Consider the following 15726-nt stretch of genomic DNA (forward strand, 5'->3'; position numbering starts at 1 on the left):
TCCATAATTGAAAAATTCCAGACTTGAAAGAGAAATCAAAATTTGTATACGTTATATGAATATTAGGTAGAATTATACCTTTCGAATGACAAAATTGTCATTTTACGTATCTCTTACTTATTTTACAACTCGTTGTTTTATTTCGAAAAATTTGAATTTTTTCCCACAAAAATCGTTCAAATTTTACATTAAATTTTTGTATATTTTTTAAAAATTTGTTACGTTGAAAAAAGTTATGTTTTATTCGCCCAATTTCATTTCATTTATCAAAGAACTTAACAGGTAAAAATGAAATCTGAAAATCAAAAATTGAATTTTGGCATCCGTTTGCTTGGAAAAATCTTAGGATGTTTAAGACATTAGAAAAGCGAAAAATTTTGCCTCCACCACTACTCGCTCTCTTGAAAAATTCCAAGTGTTTAAAAAACGTCCTGCTAAAAGTTGCGCTGAAATCTAGATTTTTCATCTTGAAATTTTGTTGTAGGCAACCCGCAAAAAAAGAGAGGGAAAAATTGATTTTCTGAGGGGAGATGAAAATATTTTGGAAGGTGGTAAATTTCTTTTTGAAAGGTAGTGAAAAAGTAGTGAAAAGGTAGTGAGGCTCCAGTAATTTTTAAAAAATCGTTGGAGGCTCCAAAACGACTTGAAATCCCCCTACAGTTGACTTCGTAGCTTATTGAAATAAGTTTGCAGAGTAAATTTCGACTATCCAACTCCATTTTGATGAAATTTTGTGGGAATTTCGAGTTTAAAAAATCTGCTGGAGGCTCCAGATCTGCTCAAAACGGTTTGAAACCGTTTCCAATCGATTTAGCAGGTCAAAAATAGGGTATATCCCAAATTTCAGCTTTCTTGGTCAATTTGGTAAAATTTTGATTTTTTCCCCTCATTTTTGGCCTAAATTTGATTTTCAAAAATTCACCAAAAGTCGAAAAACGCACTTTAGCACTTGAAATTTTGACAGATGATAAATTTTTGCCTGATCTATTGATCTAGCTTTGTACGGTTTGAAAAATTTTATGCAAGTCCTATGTTGGAACGATAAATCTGCGATTTAAAAAAAACACACACATTGAAAATAAAATTTTGATTCCGAACTGTTTGCTTTTTTAAAACAATAGTGTATGTACTTATTCAGTAGCCTATTCACTGAAAATTTTGAGCAATCTTAATTCAAATATGACTCATACCTACAAAAAAATCTTGGAAATTTTATTTCATTTCATTTTTTATAAGTTATAAAATTCTATGTAAATTGTAAATCCACTCATTTTGAATTTCTGATGGTTCTTCTTCTAATTTTTTGTAATCTGGTTCTGGTTCTTGTAATGGCTATTCTTTTCTTTTTCTTTTAAAATTCAATTGGGACTATGTAAGAAATGGTTCCAGTTACAAATTTTTTCAAATTCATTTTACATGGTGGTATTAGTGGTTCTTTTAAGGTACTAGTTCTTTTGGGAATTTTCTTTTCCAAATTTTGAAACAGTTTAGTTCTGAATTCTGATGGTTCTGTTCTGGTTCTCATTTCAGTTTTCAGCTCACCCTAAAAAAGTGATTTTGGTGACTCCAAACAGTTGTTAGTCCAAACGGTTTTCACCCTTTTCAACCCTGCTTTCTTCAACTTCAAAAAGCAAAAACTTCATTAATTTTCGAGCAAAAACAAAAACCCTAGTAAAAATAATTAAAAATAAAAACCGTAAAAAGCGACGGTAAAAAGTAAAAACTTTTCCAATTATACTGCAAGTAGTCGCCAGTCTTGCACTGCGCTAGCGCACTCTAGGCTTATCATTCTTACGCATTATTTTTTTGTTATCACCTACCTACCTGAAAAAAATGGAAAATGTGAGACGAGAGTTTTAATTGTCTTCACAAATTCACCGGTATAATTCAACTGAAATACTCGATGTAATTTGATAAATACTGCCGCAAATATCTATATTAGCCATGTTGACGCGATTAGCGGCGGTGCAGCAAACAACGTCTCGGCTACCCGGTGGATTGTTGAGTAACTTACGGAGATTCAATGGCCAAACCGACTTCCAAGGTGAGATCATTTCCTCTATGTTCTTTTCTCTTATACGCGCTCAAAGTCAGCGCCAATAGGTAATACCTACAATACCTACGTTTCCTTACGTATTCATTTTGTATTTGCAGATGACGAGTTTCGAGTCTTTGACGTGCGAAATCGAAAAAGGAAAGAAAGCGCGACCGATGCGAAATACATCAGACCTCCTATGCCTCCTGCCAGGTGATTAGCATCATCTACTCTACTATGCACATATACGTACATATTGGATCGTCGATGAGCGTGGCATTGTACTAAGTAGAGATATATTTTGTTCGCAGAGAATTACGAATGCCGACCGATCAAGATTGGAGCAACGTATGGCCCGGTCCGAGAACATTTCACCCGGCTTCGGTTCCTTTGCCGCTGAAGCAGGGATTCGACCGCAGGCGTAAACGTACCCCTCCTGGCAAGTACGCCAACGCCGAATTAATGAAATTACCCAACTTCTTGCACTTGACGCCTCCGGCCGTTAAGAAGCACTGCAATGCGTTGCGTAAGTTTTGTACTCCGTGGCCTAGCGCTTTACTGGACGACGAAAAAATCGAAAAGCATTTCCCTGTGCGGGTCATTTCCACCGATTATTGTCATTCGTCACCCAAAATACGAGATCCCAAAGCCAGAGTGGTTACGTTTCAAGTAAGTGTCGAGTGCCGAATGCCTCTTCCAATCTAATCGTTTTTTTTTTATTTTCTCCATATTTCTTTCGTAATCGTACGTACTAAAATTGCAGTTCCGATTGTCGCATTTATCCTTGGATTCGCATTCTAAAGATAAAATTCGACGCTTGCTAGGCGACCGTCACAACGAGGAAACCGACGTCGTCACCTTGGTAGCCGATCGATGTCCGCTGCGTAAGCAAAATTACGATTACAATCAGTATCTGTTGCTGGCGCTGTATTACGAATCGTGGGTAAGCATCGTTATAATTGCATCTTCGACTCGGGCTCTTGTACTCGTACATAGGTACACATATGTGCAGTATAATAGTGCGTCTACGTACATACTCGTATGTATTTTCATTACGCTCAGATCTTGATACATACATTTTTTTTGTACTTGCGCAGATGACTGAAAATTGGGAATCGGAAAAAGTAGAAGAAGACATGGAATCGTACGACTGGAATAGAAGTCGCTCTCGCCAAGCGCTTCTTGCTTACGTGGAATGGTGTAAGCGTAGAAACGGCGACGGTACCGCTGATGCTGCCAGCAGCTCCTCGAGTGAGGATCACGTCAGCCAAGACTTTGACGAGTATAAAAACGCAGTTGACGACTTATTCAACAAAGGTTTGTACTGTCTTCAGTTGGCGACTACATACAGAATGACACAAAAGCAGTGCTCGGTGGCTTTTATTTCCAAGTGGAAAGAGTTAGCGAGATGAATGAAGCGGTGTTGAGTCTAGGGAAAAATAAGGGCTTTCAAAAGCGGCCTTGAAAATTTTAGGCCCATGCACAGGGTGTCCACAAATTGTAAAACCGGTTTGGTCAACAAATTCAAACTGGTTTTTACTGGCGCAATGTATTCTACACACAAAGGCGGCAAAAAACGTGAAATGATTTTTTTAAACTGGTTTATTAATTTGCAACCAGTTAACAAAAAATAGGCCTACCCAAAAATTGTAGATATAGAAAAAAGCTTGAAACGAAAGTGAAACAAAATAATGTTGTAGAGCGTGCAAAATTACACAATTCTGTCTAATCACATTTTGAAACTGGTTCATTGGTTCGTATTTAGCGACCGGTTTTTAACAATCACCTAAAAATTGGAGAGAAAGAGAAAAAACTTGAAACAAAAGTTGTAGAGTGTAAAAAATTGTACCATTTTTGCTAATCAGATTTTGAAACCGGTTCATTAATTTGCAACCAGTTATCAAAAATTACCTAAAAATTGGAGATTGAGAAAAAAGCTTGAAACAAACGTTGTAGAGCGTGAAAAATTACACCATTCTGTTTAATCACATTTTGAAACCGGTTCATTGGTTCGCAATTAGCAACCGGTTTTTGACAATCACCTAAAAATTGGAGAGAAAGAGAAGAAACTTAAAACAAAAGTTGTAGAGTGTGAAAAATTGTACCATTTTTGCTGATCAGATTTTGAAACCGGTTCATTAATTTGCAACCAGTTATCAAAAATTACCTAAAAATTGGAGATTGAGAAAAAGGCTTGAAACAAACGTTGTAGAGCGTGAAAAATTACACCATTTTGTTTAATCACATTTTGAAACCGGTTCATTGGTTTGCAATTAGCAACCAGTTTTTGACAATCACCTAAAAATTGGAGAGAAAGAGAAAAAAATTGAAACAAAAGTTGTAGAGCGTGAAAAATTGAACCATTTTTGCTGATCAGATTTTGAAACCGGTTCATTAATTTGCAACCAGTTATCAAAAATTACCTAAAAGTTGGAGATTGAGAAAAAAGCTTGAAACAAAAGTTGTAGGACGTGAAAAATTTCATAATTATGTTCAATCACATTTTGAAACCGGTTCACTTGTTCGAATTTAGTAACCAGTTTTTGACAATCACCTAAAAATTGAAGATGAAGAAAAAAACTTGGAACAAAACCGGTTCATTGGTTCGCATTTAGCAACTATGTTTTTAACAAACACCTAAAAATTAAAGATAGAGAAATAAAATTGAAACAAACGTTGTAGAGTGTGAAAAATTGAACCATTGTTGCAGATCAGATTTTGAAAATGGCTAATTAACTAACCGGGTAACTTTCAATGGCTTGCTGCGAATTAATGAACTGGTTTCAAAATCTGATTAGCGAAAATAGTTCAATTTTTCACACTCTACAACTCATGTTTCAAGTTTTTTTCTCTATCTTTAATAATTTTTGGGTGATTGTCAAAAACTGGTTGCTAAATGCGAACCAGTGAACCGGTTTCAAAATGTGATTGAATAGAACTGTGTAATTTTTCACGCCCTACAACTTTTGTTTCAAGCTTTTTTCTCAATCTCCAATTTTTAGGTAAATTTTGAGTTCTGGTTGCAAATTAATGAACTGGTTTCGAGGTTGCTAAATGCGAACCAATGAACCGGTTTCAAAATGTGATTAGACAAAATTGTATAATTTTTCACGCTCTACAACTTTTGTTTCAAGTTTTTTTCTAAATCTCCAATTTTTAGGTAATTTTTGATTACTGGTTGCAAATTAATGAACTGGTTTCTAGGTTGCTAAATGCGAAACCATTGAACCAGTTTCAAAATTTGATTAGACAGAATTGTGCAATTTTTAACGCTCTACAACATTTTGTTTCAAGCTTTTTTCTCTATCTACAATTTTTGGGTATTTTTTGTCAACTGGTTGCAAATTGATGAACCAGTTTCAAAAAATTCATTTCACATTTTTGCCGTCTTTGTGTGTAGAATACATTGCGCGAATAAAAACCAGTTTGAATTTTTTGACCAAACCGGTTTTACAATTTTTGGACACCCTGTGCATGGGCCTGAAATTTTCAAGGCCGCTTTTGAAAGCTCTTATTTTTCCCTAGACTCAACACTTTTCATTCATCTCGCTAACTCTTTACTCTTTCCACTTAGAAATAAAAGCCACCGAATACTACTTTTGTGTCATACTGTATAAGTGTACGAGTATACGCCTAAGATTCAAGACTCGCTCGAGTCTCTAATATGTATGATACCTGTTACAACTGTTTTTTTTTATCCCTCCCACCCAAATAGGCGAAACGATTCATAATATATTTAAATATAAAGAAAGCGTGCTGAAGATTGTATTTTGAAATAAACGGAGAAAAGGACGAAAGATCCTCGACGACCGAATATTCACGCTGCTTCGGATGGTTCACAATCTACATACAATCGCCTTACGTGACGTAATTCGATATTCGTAAAAACAATCAAGTGGTCGACTCGAACGATTAATGAATATCGCCTGTTACGAGCTGGCCTCATCTGTCACTCAAAAAAGGCTGTTTAGCTCGCGAATACGTCCTTAAATAATATGTAATTTCTATTCGAAAATATGTAGTTGATAGATCGATAACTGTATGCATTAGTGATGGTGTTCCTTTGGAAATAAATTGACACCTAAATAAAAATTTATTTTACTTTTTGTAAAAGAAATGAGTTTTTTTCATCCTGTAGCTTGAAAATTCGTGTGACGTGAACATCTGGAAATAATTTTCTCTTTATGGAGATTTATTTAAAGAGGAGGTTGTGCGCACCAAAATTTTCGAAAACAACGACCAGATGTATTGAAGAATTTGTTTGGCTGAAAAGTTCACGAGTACAATAGGTATATTTGGGGTATTGAGACCATGAAATCCCGGGAAGGAGAAATGGAGTTTAATGCCCCTCAAGTTCTAAAAATGATCGTTTCTTCCGGTTCTGAATTTTGAACATTTCGATACCCTACTGACTGTTTTTAGGTTTTCTGGGATGCTCACATAATCTTTTGAAGATTACAATTTGTTCAAATTCAAGAATTTTTGATTTTTATGAATTGAAATGAATAATATCTACCTGCATACTTAATACGGTGATTTCAAGCATAACATTATTTCATTCAAATTATGTCACCAGATTTTGATTTTTAGCTGCAAACATTGTTACGTTACTTACGTTGTTTATTATTTTCATTTTAAAATTTTCATCGAATTATACAAGTCAACAAAAAATCCTGAATTTAAATCTCTTTGTCCTGGTCTGGTATCTTAATATTTCAGTACCGTGCATTGTAAATTTGTAACACTCGTGATACTTTTGTACTTTCAACTTCGACGTCGAACGTTGAATAACTAACGAGCTAAATAAAGATCCAATACAAAATAAAATATGTTTATTCATATTATTGACGTAATGTAACATTTAATAATGATATATTAAAATGTCCTGTTAGACAATTTTTAAATTACTGATATCAATGAAGCATACATAAGCAGACCTTATTTTCCCACATAAAATTTGAAATGAGACATTTAAAAAAAAAACTAATCTTCATTTTTTTTATTGAGAAAATTTTTGTCACTTTTAGTTCATTCATATAACTTTGTATGTAAGTAAGGCTTAATATGGACAAAAATACAATTTTGGAATTTTAATAAAAATGTACCATAACACGAAATAGGTATTACTTGTGTGACTTATGTTTGTACAATTTAATTTTTGCATAGAGTACAAAAATACGCCATTAATTAGTCGAAACATGAAAATGGACATAAATTCAAATTACTTATTCGAGGAATATTAGGTACAGAGAAAATTCAAGCTAAAAATAAAAATGCCGACATGTTTTTGTAATATTTTTAAGCGAAACGAAACGACGATCTTTATTTTTCCAATTGCAAAAAGATTCAAATTTAAAAATAATAGAAGCATCTACATTTTTCAATAATAATTTGACGAGTTAAAAAAAAAGATTTTGTTTTTTAAAAAAATGTAAAAAAAACTGCCGATACTTTTATAATAGGCAAAATACATTTTGAAAATTATATTCGAACGATGTTTTCCCCATAATAAAATTCAGAAAATACATCAATCTTCTTCATTTTTATGGTGAAGAGAATATCAAGGTATATTACGAAAAATATAAAATCTGTATAATGTTGCATTTTTCATCAGGGAAAGAAGTGAAAATTACTAAATTCACTGTCAGAAAATTTCGAGTGAATGATTCAGTAAATTTTGATAACATTTTAGATGCGAAGAAAATAGACATACAATAAGTAAAAATGTACACCATTGATTTTAGAAAAAAAAAAAAAAAAAAAAAAACAGATATAAATTCAATCGCATAATTTTTCGTCTGTTATAAAATTGCATTATTAGAAGATCGACAATCCTACATGTAATTATCTACACTGTGATGACTTAAGAAGTTCTATAAAGAATAAAGTAATAAATAGTCAAGTCAAATTCAGAAACAGGATATGCGAAGGTAACTTCTTATATAAAGTACAAAGTATAATGAAATAAATACTCCATGTCTGCACCTCCGTCCGTTAAATTTTTCATTATTTTTTCCTTTCTAAAAAAAAAAACATTTAATCGTAAATAATAGTCGAGATAGAGAGGTATTTCATTTGGCAAAAAGAGTTCAAAATTTCGCTCAAGTATAAAATTTTTTTAAAATAAAAAAAGAGCGTAAATTGGTAAAAAAAAAAAAAAAAAAAAACGAAAGAAAGAATAAGTATAACTTAGAACGAAACAAACACAAAATAAAAAAACGAATGAATCAAATGAATAAAGTAAATTTTTAAAAAGTTACTTCTCCTCCTAATTTCATTTATAATATGGTATAATACATAAGTATAATATTCAACGTCAGTGAAACATAACTCAACAATGCTCAACAATACATACGTACATATATTTTGTATCATTTAAAAAAAAAAAAAAAAAAAAAGTAATATTAACGATTCATAGAAAATGTATGTAAACGTGAGAAAAAAATACGAAGGCAGTGATTTTGAAAGCAGAGAATTATTTTTTTTGTATCATTTACCTAAACCGAATTTCATAAAAATTAATTCTTTGCCTTTTGATAAAATATTGTCTACAGGATTTTCAGCGTTATGAGTTATTTCGCTCAATTTCTGCATGATATTCGGCGATTCGGGAAACTTTAATCCTGTACCAGTAGATGGAGGGGCGTTAGTTGGTTTATTTGCTGAAAGCTCTGGAATAACATTCGGAGTTCCTCTTATTGTTCTGTTAGTTCTAAAACTACTCCTATTTGGATCGTTATTTTGAAGATTGGAAGCAATGGTACTCGTATTATTTTCTCGCGTTGGCATATTTCCATAATGGTCTCCTTTTACCGAAGGAAGTTCTCGTCCCATTCGTCTATCCAAGTGACGTCCTTCGTCTGTTCTTCCGGTATTTCTAATTTGATCCTTTAAACATAAAAATTCGTTTAATTACGTACGATTGTCGGTATTCTTAATTTTTAATGTTTATAGGCAAACATAGGTAGGTAAAAAAGGTATACATAGATAGGTACTACCTCGTCAAAATGTGACTAATTTTATTTACAGTAAGATCAATTGGATATTGGTACCGTTTTAGGTAGGTAATGATATGAACATCTGATTCATTGAGAACACAAATAACGTATTGTGATTGGACGACATCATTACCTACTTGAAGTGGAAAGAAGATCGATTGATCTTACTGTACAGTTGTTCATTTCCTCAATATATGAATTTTTATGTATGTAGGTACCTATTGATATTTTTTGGAATAGGTAGGTATCCATACAAACAGATTTTTTGAGAATATGGAGTACCTAGCTTGACAGTGACGTAGTAATGTTTGGAAACATTGCATTTTAGTAATGATGATGACGATTGATGAACAGCTAATTTTATCGCTTCATTGACTCATCATCAGTTTTTCTCATTTACATGTTTACCAACATTACCACTTGTTTTCTACAAGACTACTCAATATGTATGAACTCCCTGTAGGCGAGTGAATTTTTGCTCTATTCACTAATTCCATCTGAATATGTACTTACTTTCAACATTAGGTAATTATTGATTGTGCAAAAAAGAACCTGTATTTATTAGACGTATCTGAGAAAAAGTTATTACGATTGAAGTAAAATTACGTTGTGAACTACAACAAAAAACCTACTCTATTAAAAAGCAAATTAAAACCAAGCAACCTTTCAAAAAAATGGTGATTAATTTAGTCTACAAGCTTTTCAATCTTATTAAAACGTTTTGTAACCGAGGCATAAAAGTTTATAATTTTTAATAGATAGCTTAATCATTAGGTAGGTACCTAAAAAGTAATATTATTGAAGTGATATTTCAATTTGTTTACGTTTGCGTGCCTATTCAAAAGATATTTTTCGAAAAATTACGATGATATTTCACAATAAAGGAAGTTTTCATCACAGTAAGAACACTGCCCAAAAATTACTTAATTGTGGAGAAAACTAACGAAACTGCAATTTGAATAGATCTAATATAACATCTAATATTCTTATATGCCTATTATTCAATACTATATGCTATTCCAACTAAATTTTTGAAGTTGTTTGAAAGTGTACGAAATATGTACCTACTCAAGTTCAGTTATAGATGAAACAAAATATAAGAATGGAACGAATGAAGTAAAGCGAAGAATGAATTGTTTGAAAATAAGTTGAAACTAAATAAAGAAGCTTTAAGCCATTTCCAGTAAGCGAATAAATAATCTACATTGGTACCTACAAGTATGTTAGACATTCTATCGGTACATAAGTATTTGAATTTTTCAATAAAAAAAAATCTAATCTAGGTAAATAATTAGGTAGGTTGGTAGATAGGTAGGTAAATAGGTAGGTAGCTAATTACCTAATAAACATAATGTTGGTTTACTTCGTTTAATTTTTTTATGTCTTATACATATAAACTAAAGTGTCTATGTGTCTATGCTGCGTTTGAAAATATTTTTCATGTATGCAAATTTTAGATCAACTAGCGAAGTTACAACCATTACATACCAGGGATGGCGGTCCCGAACGATTTTGTTCGGAATCACGAGTTAGGGATCCGGGTTCACTAGATAAAGGATCAGGATCAAGATCAAGTAGTGTTGATAATGTATAGATATTTTTAAAATATCGAAATTATTGATTCGGAAAAATGAATTTGGTCAATTCAATATCGATATTTAAAAGAATGAAGACATATTTTTCAGAAAATTCACTTCAAATCCAGTAAATTACTGAATAATTTAGCTACTCCCTCATTCAAAGCCTTCAAAGGGTAAAAAGGTTCCCTTTTTGAATACAAATTTTGAATTCCTATCAAAAAAAAAAAAAAAAAAACTATAAACCTGCTGATTACGTTGTTTTATTCTGCTGTTTTTGTAATTTTATCTTGAAATACCGATAATCGACAATGTATCAATACTTCTTTTTTGAAAATATCGATACTTTTTTTTGAAAATATCGATACTTTTTTTTTGAAAATATCGATAAGTCCTTTTTTTTTGTTGAAAATATCGATACTTTTTTTTGAAAATATCGATACTTTTTTTGTTGAAAATATCGATACTTTTTTTTGAAAATATCGATAAGTACTTTTTTTTGTTGAAAATATCGATACTTTTTTTTTGAAAATATCGATATTTTAAAATCAGAATTATCAACACCAACTGGATCAAGGATTGGGGTTCTGGTTTAGGGTTTAAAGGTTCAGGTTCAGTTCCGGTTTTGGATCATACAGGATCAAATCGAGATCAGATCAGGTTCAATTTTTTTCTCTGCCTCGTTGTGATGATTTTGAATGAAATTTTGTTGGTTTGCAGAAATCGAGATACACTAAACGGATAATTTATTATGACAAGTTTCTTTGGCTTTGAGGGTCGTAAAATTATATGAACAGATCACTGATCAGTCCAAAAATAAAATATGTACAAATTTAACCCTTTAGGTATTCACTTTTGAAATTTCAATTTGTAGGAAACGTAAGACGAAAAAGTTGCCTATCTTGAAAATCGAAGGGGCAAAATACGTTTTCAAGATCCAAGAGCCACAATATCTTGACCACGGGGGTCAGTAGTACTTACTGGGTCATTCCATGTAACCTCAACCAAAAAAAGGCGATTTTGAAAGTCATGTCTTTCGATTTCGCTCAAATTTTTTTTACAATATACATCCACCCAGTAAAAGAGAACCCCGCAATTATTTTGGTTCCAGACCCCTCAGGGGGCGGGTGGGGGGCTTCCATTATTTTCACATTGTCTCGTGGAACTCAACTTCAGCAGACCATTCCTCCAAAACTATGATTATTTGATCAAAACTGATTTCACAGTTCAAAAGGGCATTGCATTTACAACGTTTTAAGAATTTTGAAATTTTCAAAAGTTGAAAGTTGAACTTTCAAATTGAAAATTCAAATTTCAAAATGGCGCAGTAAGTGGGAACTACCATTTAAGATTTTAAAAAAATTTCCATAGATGTATTTTTTGATGCTTTTTCGAAATATTTAAGTTTCAAGATGGGATCTCTTAATGGAGGGGGAGCACCCTCACCACCAATTTTGGGAGAAACTTTCGAAAGAAAATCTGGGGCATGTGATATATTGAATTGTATGTTTTTGGTGACGCTGAACACGAATATGACGTCAGATTTTTGATAGGACCCCATCCATGACCCCCACCACCTATCCAAAGGGGGTAACCCCCCAAAAAATTGTTACAATCGTGTGACACATGAAATAGTATGTTTTTGATATCGCTGAACACGAATATAGCCATCTTTTTTTAAATCGACTTCACCCATGGCCCCCAGAACCTCCCTGAATAGGTAAAAGTCCGAAAAAATTGTTTGGGGGCCGTAGATGAGGTTCAATCAAAAATCTGACGTCAATGACGTCATATTCGTGTTCAGCGTCACCAAAAACATACTATTCCGTGTGTCGCACGAACAAAACACTTTTTTGAACTTTTACCCCCTTTGGGGAGGTGCTGGGGCCGTGGATGGAGTCCAATCAAAAATCTGACGTCATATTCGTGTTCAGCGTCATCAAAAACATACAATTCGATATATCATATGCCCCAGTTTTTTTTTGAAAGTTTTGCCCAAATTTGGGGGAAGGGGTGCTCCTGCTCCCCCATTGAAAAATCCTATCTCGAAAATTGAATATTTTAAAAAGGCATCAAATTGTTCATCTATGGAAATTTTTTCAGAATTCTAAATCGTACCTTCCACTTACAGCGCCATTTTGAAATTTGAACTTTTAATTTGAAAGTTCAACTTCACACTTTTGAAAATTTCAAAATATGTACTTGAAAAGTTCAAAATGCAATGCTCTTTTAAACTGTGAAATCAGTTTTGATCAAAGTGTCATAGCTTTGGAGGTATGCACAGCTGAAGTTGAGTATCTCGAGACCATGTGAAAATAATTGAAGCCCCCCCCCCCACCCACTGCCTGAAAGGGCTGGGACTGAACTGAATGCGGGTTTTGTTACTTATTGGGAGGGTATAGACATTGTAAAAAAAATCTGAGCGAAATCGAAGGACATGACTCCAAATCATTGGTCGAATTTTGGTGGAATGACGTGGGAATGACCCTTCAGTATTTTTATCGACTTATTCGTTTCCAGCAGTTCTAGCCTTGAACTAGAAAGATCTTAACGAATAATCGATCGAAAACGGAGTTTCGAGGTTCAAGTTCATTGAACATAATCGAGATCTTTCAGGGCCAGGTATCAGAATAGGGTTCGGAGTTCGGGCCACCATCCCTGTTACTACATACTTCAAGTTCAAAATAATCTTTAATCGCATTTATTTAGTTATTTTTGGGCTGTCGCAGTGATTACTCGCATCATTCGTAATGCTCTACCATGGTTGTATCTACGCTCAAATAATTTCAAAAAAAAAAAAAAAAAAAAATGAATGCTGTGACTATTAATACTGATGTTGTAATGTTGTGTAGTTATGTAGAGAATTCGCATAATGCACATTTCTTACAAACACCAAATAACATACTGATGATAGTTGGTCATTGTAGTGTGTCAACTCACCTGCTGATTTTCGTACTGAGGGCGCGCATCTAGCAAACAGAAAGAGAGAGAAAAAGAAAACGAGATAAAAAAAATATAAAAAAATGAAAATTAAAACAAAAATAAAATAAAAACTTCATGCTCACACAGAAAAAAAATAATAGATAATTTAGAAAAGGTGTAGAAAAGTAAAAAAAAGATATGTATAGACACAATGCCGCACACCAATACAAAAAAATAGCTGTAATTGGCGAATACTCGTGTAACGTAATCACATCAATGTTGAAGAAAGAAAAAAATATATAGGTAATTTTATTTCCTCGTGCAGAAGTCATGAAAATTTTGAATTAGATATTTGAAATATGTATTTGTAGATTCGTCTTTGATTTGAGTTTTTTTTTTTTTTTTTTTTTTTTTTTGTGGAAAATTCAATCAAATTATGTATCTACTGAACATTCGAAAAACATAATCAATACCGTTGTACCTACGTATTTTGGCAAAATTCAATTTGAAATTCAGTAGGTAAACAGACTAAATTAAGGTACTGAGCCCTAAATACGCCAGGTGCCTAACAACGCCAACAGCTGATATCTCGAGAACTAAACGTCCTATGGGGCTATAACGTACATTCAGGTACTCTATAAATAAAAACAACGTGACTGGCAAAATGTTGTTGTGATTTTCGAAGTGGAAGTCTAAAAATTTTGCATTTGAATTTTTTTATCAGCGGTGCTATGCAACTTAGAAAAACTTCATTTTGAAAATACACCAAGAAAAAAATATTTTCGGTAAGTTGATAAGCTTTGTAATGAATATTTGTACCTTTTTCTACATGTTGAGCTCATAGACGATCCATTTTACGCATTTTTTCATGCTAAAATTTTTCTTCAAAGTTGAAAATAGGGGTGTCCTAACAACGCCAACGTAATTTTTTTCAATTTTTTTTCAGAAATGTCGAAAAGACGTAGAGGTGATTAATAAGTAATAATTACCTATTTCAATATTATTGATTTTCAATACATTTTTTTGTATTTCTTACAATTTATTTTTTTGTTTTTGAAATTTGAAAATGCATTTTCATTGGGGTTAAAATTTACTTTTGCGGATAATTTTGGTGGTAGGGTATACATTTTTCATCATAGATTTCAATAATTGCGTTAAAAATTGGTTTTATCGCAAAATTTTAGATTTAAAATTGAAATCACTTTTTTAAAATTTGAAAATGCATTTTGGTTGGGATTAAAATTTTTTTTGCGGATAATTTTGGTGGTAGGGTATGCATTTTTCATCATAGATTTCAATAACTTCATTCAAAATTGTTTTTATCACAAAATTTTATATTTAAAATTAAAAAAAAAATTTGCATTTTTTTCATTTTTTCGAAATTTGAAAATGCATTTTGATTGGGGTTAGAATTTACTTTTGCGGATAATTTTGGTGGTAGGGTACGTATTTTTTATTGTAGATTTCATTAATTGCATTATAAATTGATTTCATCGTGAAATTTTAGGTGAAAAATTAAAAAAAAAATTGTTGGCGTTATTGGGTACCCGGTTCCAAACAACGCCAGAATGGTGACCTCACTTTGAACCGTTATTGCTCGGAGGGAAAAAATTGTAAAAATTCAAACATTTGCTCAAAAGATACGTTCATGTATCCTTTATCACCTACACGAATCAGAATGGAAATAAGATTAATTGTGACTGAGTAATTCCAATTTTTCGAGTGCATGGCGTTAATAGGGCACAGTACCTTAGTAAGCAAAATAGCGAAAATCAATATTTTGATATTTAAGATAACAATGATGTAATACGTAGCACGAGAACACCAAACACTTCATCACTTATTTGACTTTTTCTATGCATCATTTTTTATATTGTCATGTGTACTTGTGTGTTAGTATGTAAGGTACTTAATATTTATTTATTTTAAATAAATAATGGCGTAGCCAATTATCAGTAAAGTACCGCAACCTACCTAAAGAGATATATCGTATTAAAGATAGGTCTGTATAAATAATATTACCTATGTCAGGAAGTGAACCTGTATATAGTGTATACTTATATGATAAGTAATGGATGATGGAAAATTATTTTTTTCACAAGATGAGTATCCCTAATCATATCATTTACAATATATTTACCTACCAAATAAATAAACTAAAACTGAATTCAAAGTGAACTTTAAAAAAAACGAT

General features: G+C 32.4%; 2 protein-coding genes across 10 annotated transcripts in view; one reads left to right on the forward strand and one right to left on the reverse strand.

Moving 5' to 3' along the window:
- Positions 1-1799: 1799 nt before the first annotated feature.
- On the forward strand, positions 1800-6152 carry mRpS35 (mitochondrial ribosomal protein S35). Its single transcript, XM_065358756.1, has 6 exons — positions 1800-2044; positions 2155-2248; positions 2347-2704; positions 2799-2978; positions 3133-3352; positions 5751-6152. The coding sequence occupies exons 1-6, from the start codon at positions 1945-1947 to the stop codon at positions 5807-5809; spliced, it is 1011 nt and encodes a 336-aa protein (XP_065214828.1). The 5' UTR covers positions 1800-1944; the 3' UTR covers positions 5810-6152.
- A 700-nt stretch (positions 6153-6852) lies between these two features.
- The window catches only part of LOC135841660 (RIMS-binding protein 2-like), a 40710-nt gene continuing 31836 nt past the window's right edge, over positions 6853-15726 (reverse strand). For 8 of the 9 annotated variants that reach the window (XM_065358752.1, XM_065358751.1, XM_065358749.1 and 5 more), the window contains 2 exons: positions 13551-13579; positions 6853-8923 (listed from right to left, as the gene is read on the reverse strand). In XM_065358752.1, coding sequence (XP_065214824.1) covers positions 8525-8923; positions 13551-13579 — 428 coding nt within the window. In that variant the 3' untranslated portion in view covers positions 6853-8524. The remainder of the gene's footprint in view (positions 8924-13550; positions 13580-15726) is intronic. The other variant, XM_065358755.1, reaches the window with a different exon arrangement.

The sequence above is a fragment of the Planococcus citri genome, chromosome 3 (genome assembly GCF_950023065.1).
Source record: "Planococcus citri chromosome 3, ihPlaCitr1.1, whole genome shotgun sequence".
NCBI lineage: Eukaryota > Metazoa > Arthropoda > Insecta > Hemiptera > Pseudococcidae > Planococcus > Planococcus citri.

What these genes read in the sequence shown, in the direction of transcription:
- mRpS35 (XM_065358756.1), top strand. Translation starts at nt 1,945, where the DNA reads ATGTTGACGCGATTAGCGGCGGTGCAGCAAACAACGTCTCGGCTACCC. An exon ending in TGGCCAAACCGACTTCCAAG is followed by an intron (nt 2,045 to 2,154) that starts GTGAGATCATTT and finishes TTGTATTTGCAG; the next exon opens with ATGACGAGTTTCGAGTCTTT. An exon ending in TGACGACTTATTCAACAAAG is followed by an intron (nt 3,353 to 5,750) that starts GTTTGTACTGTC and finishes CCACCCAAATAG; the next exon opens with GCGAAACGATTCATAATATA.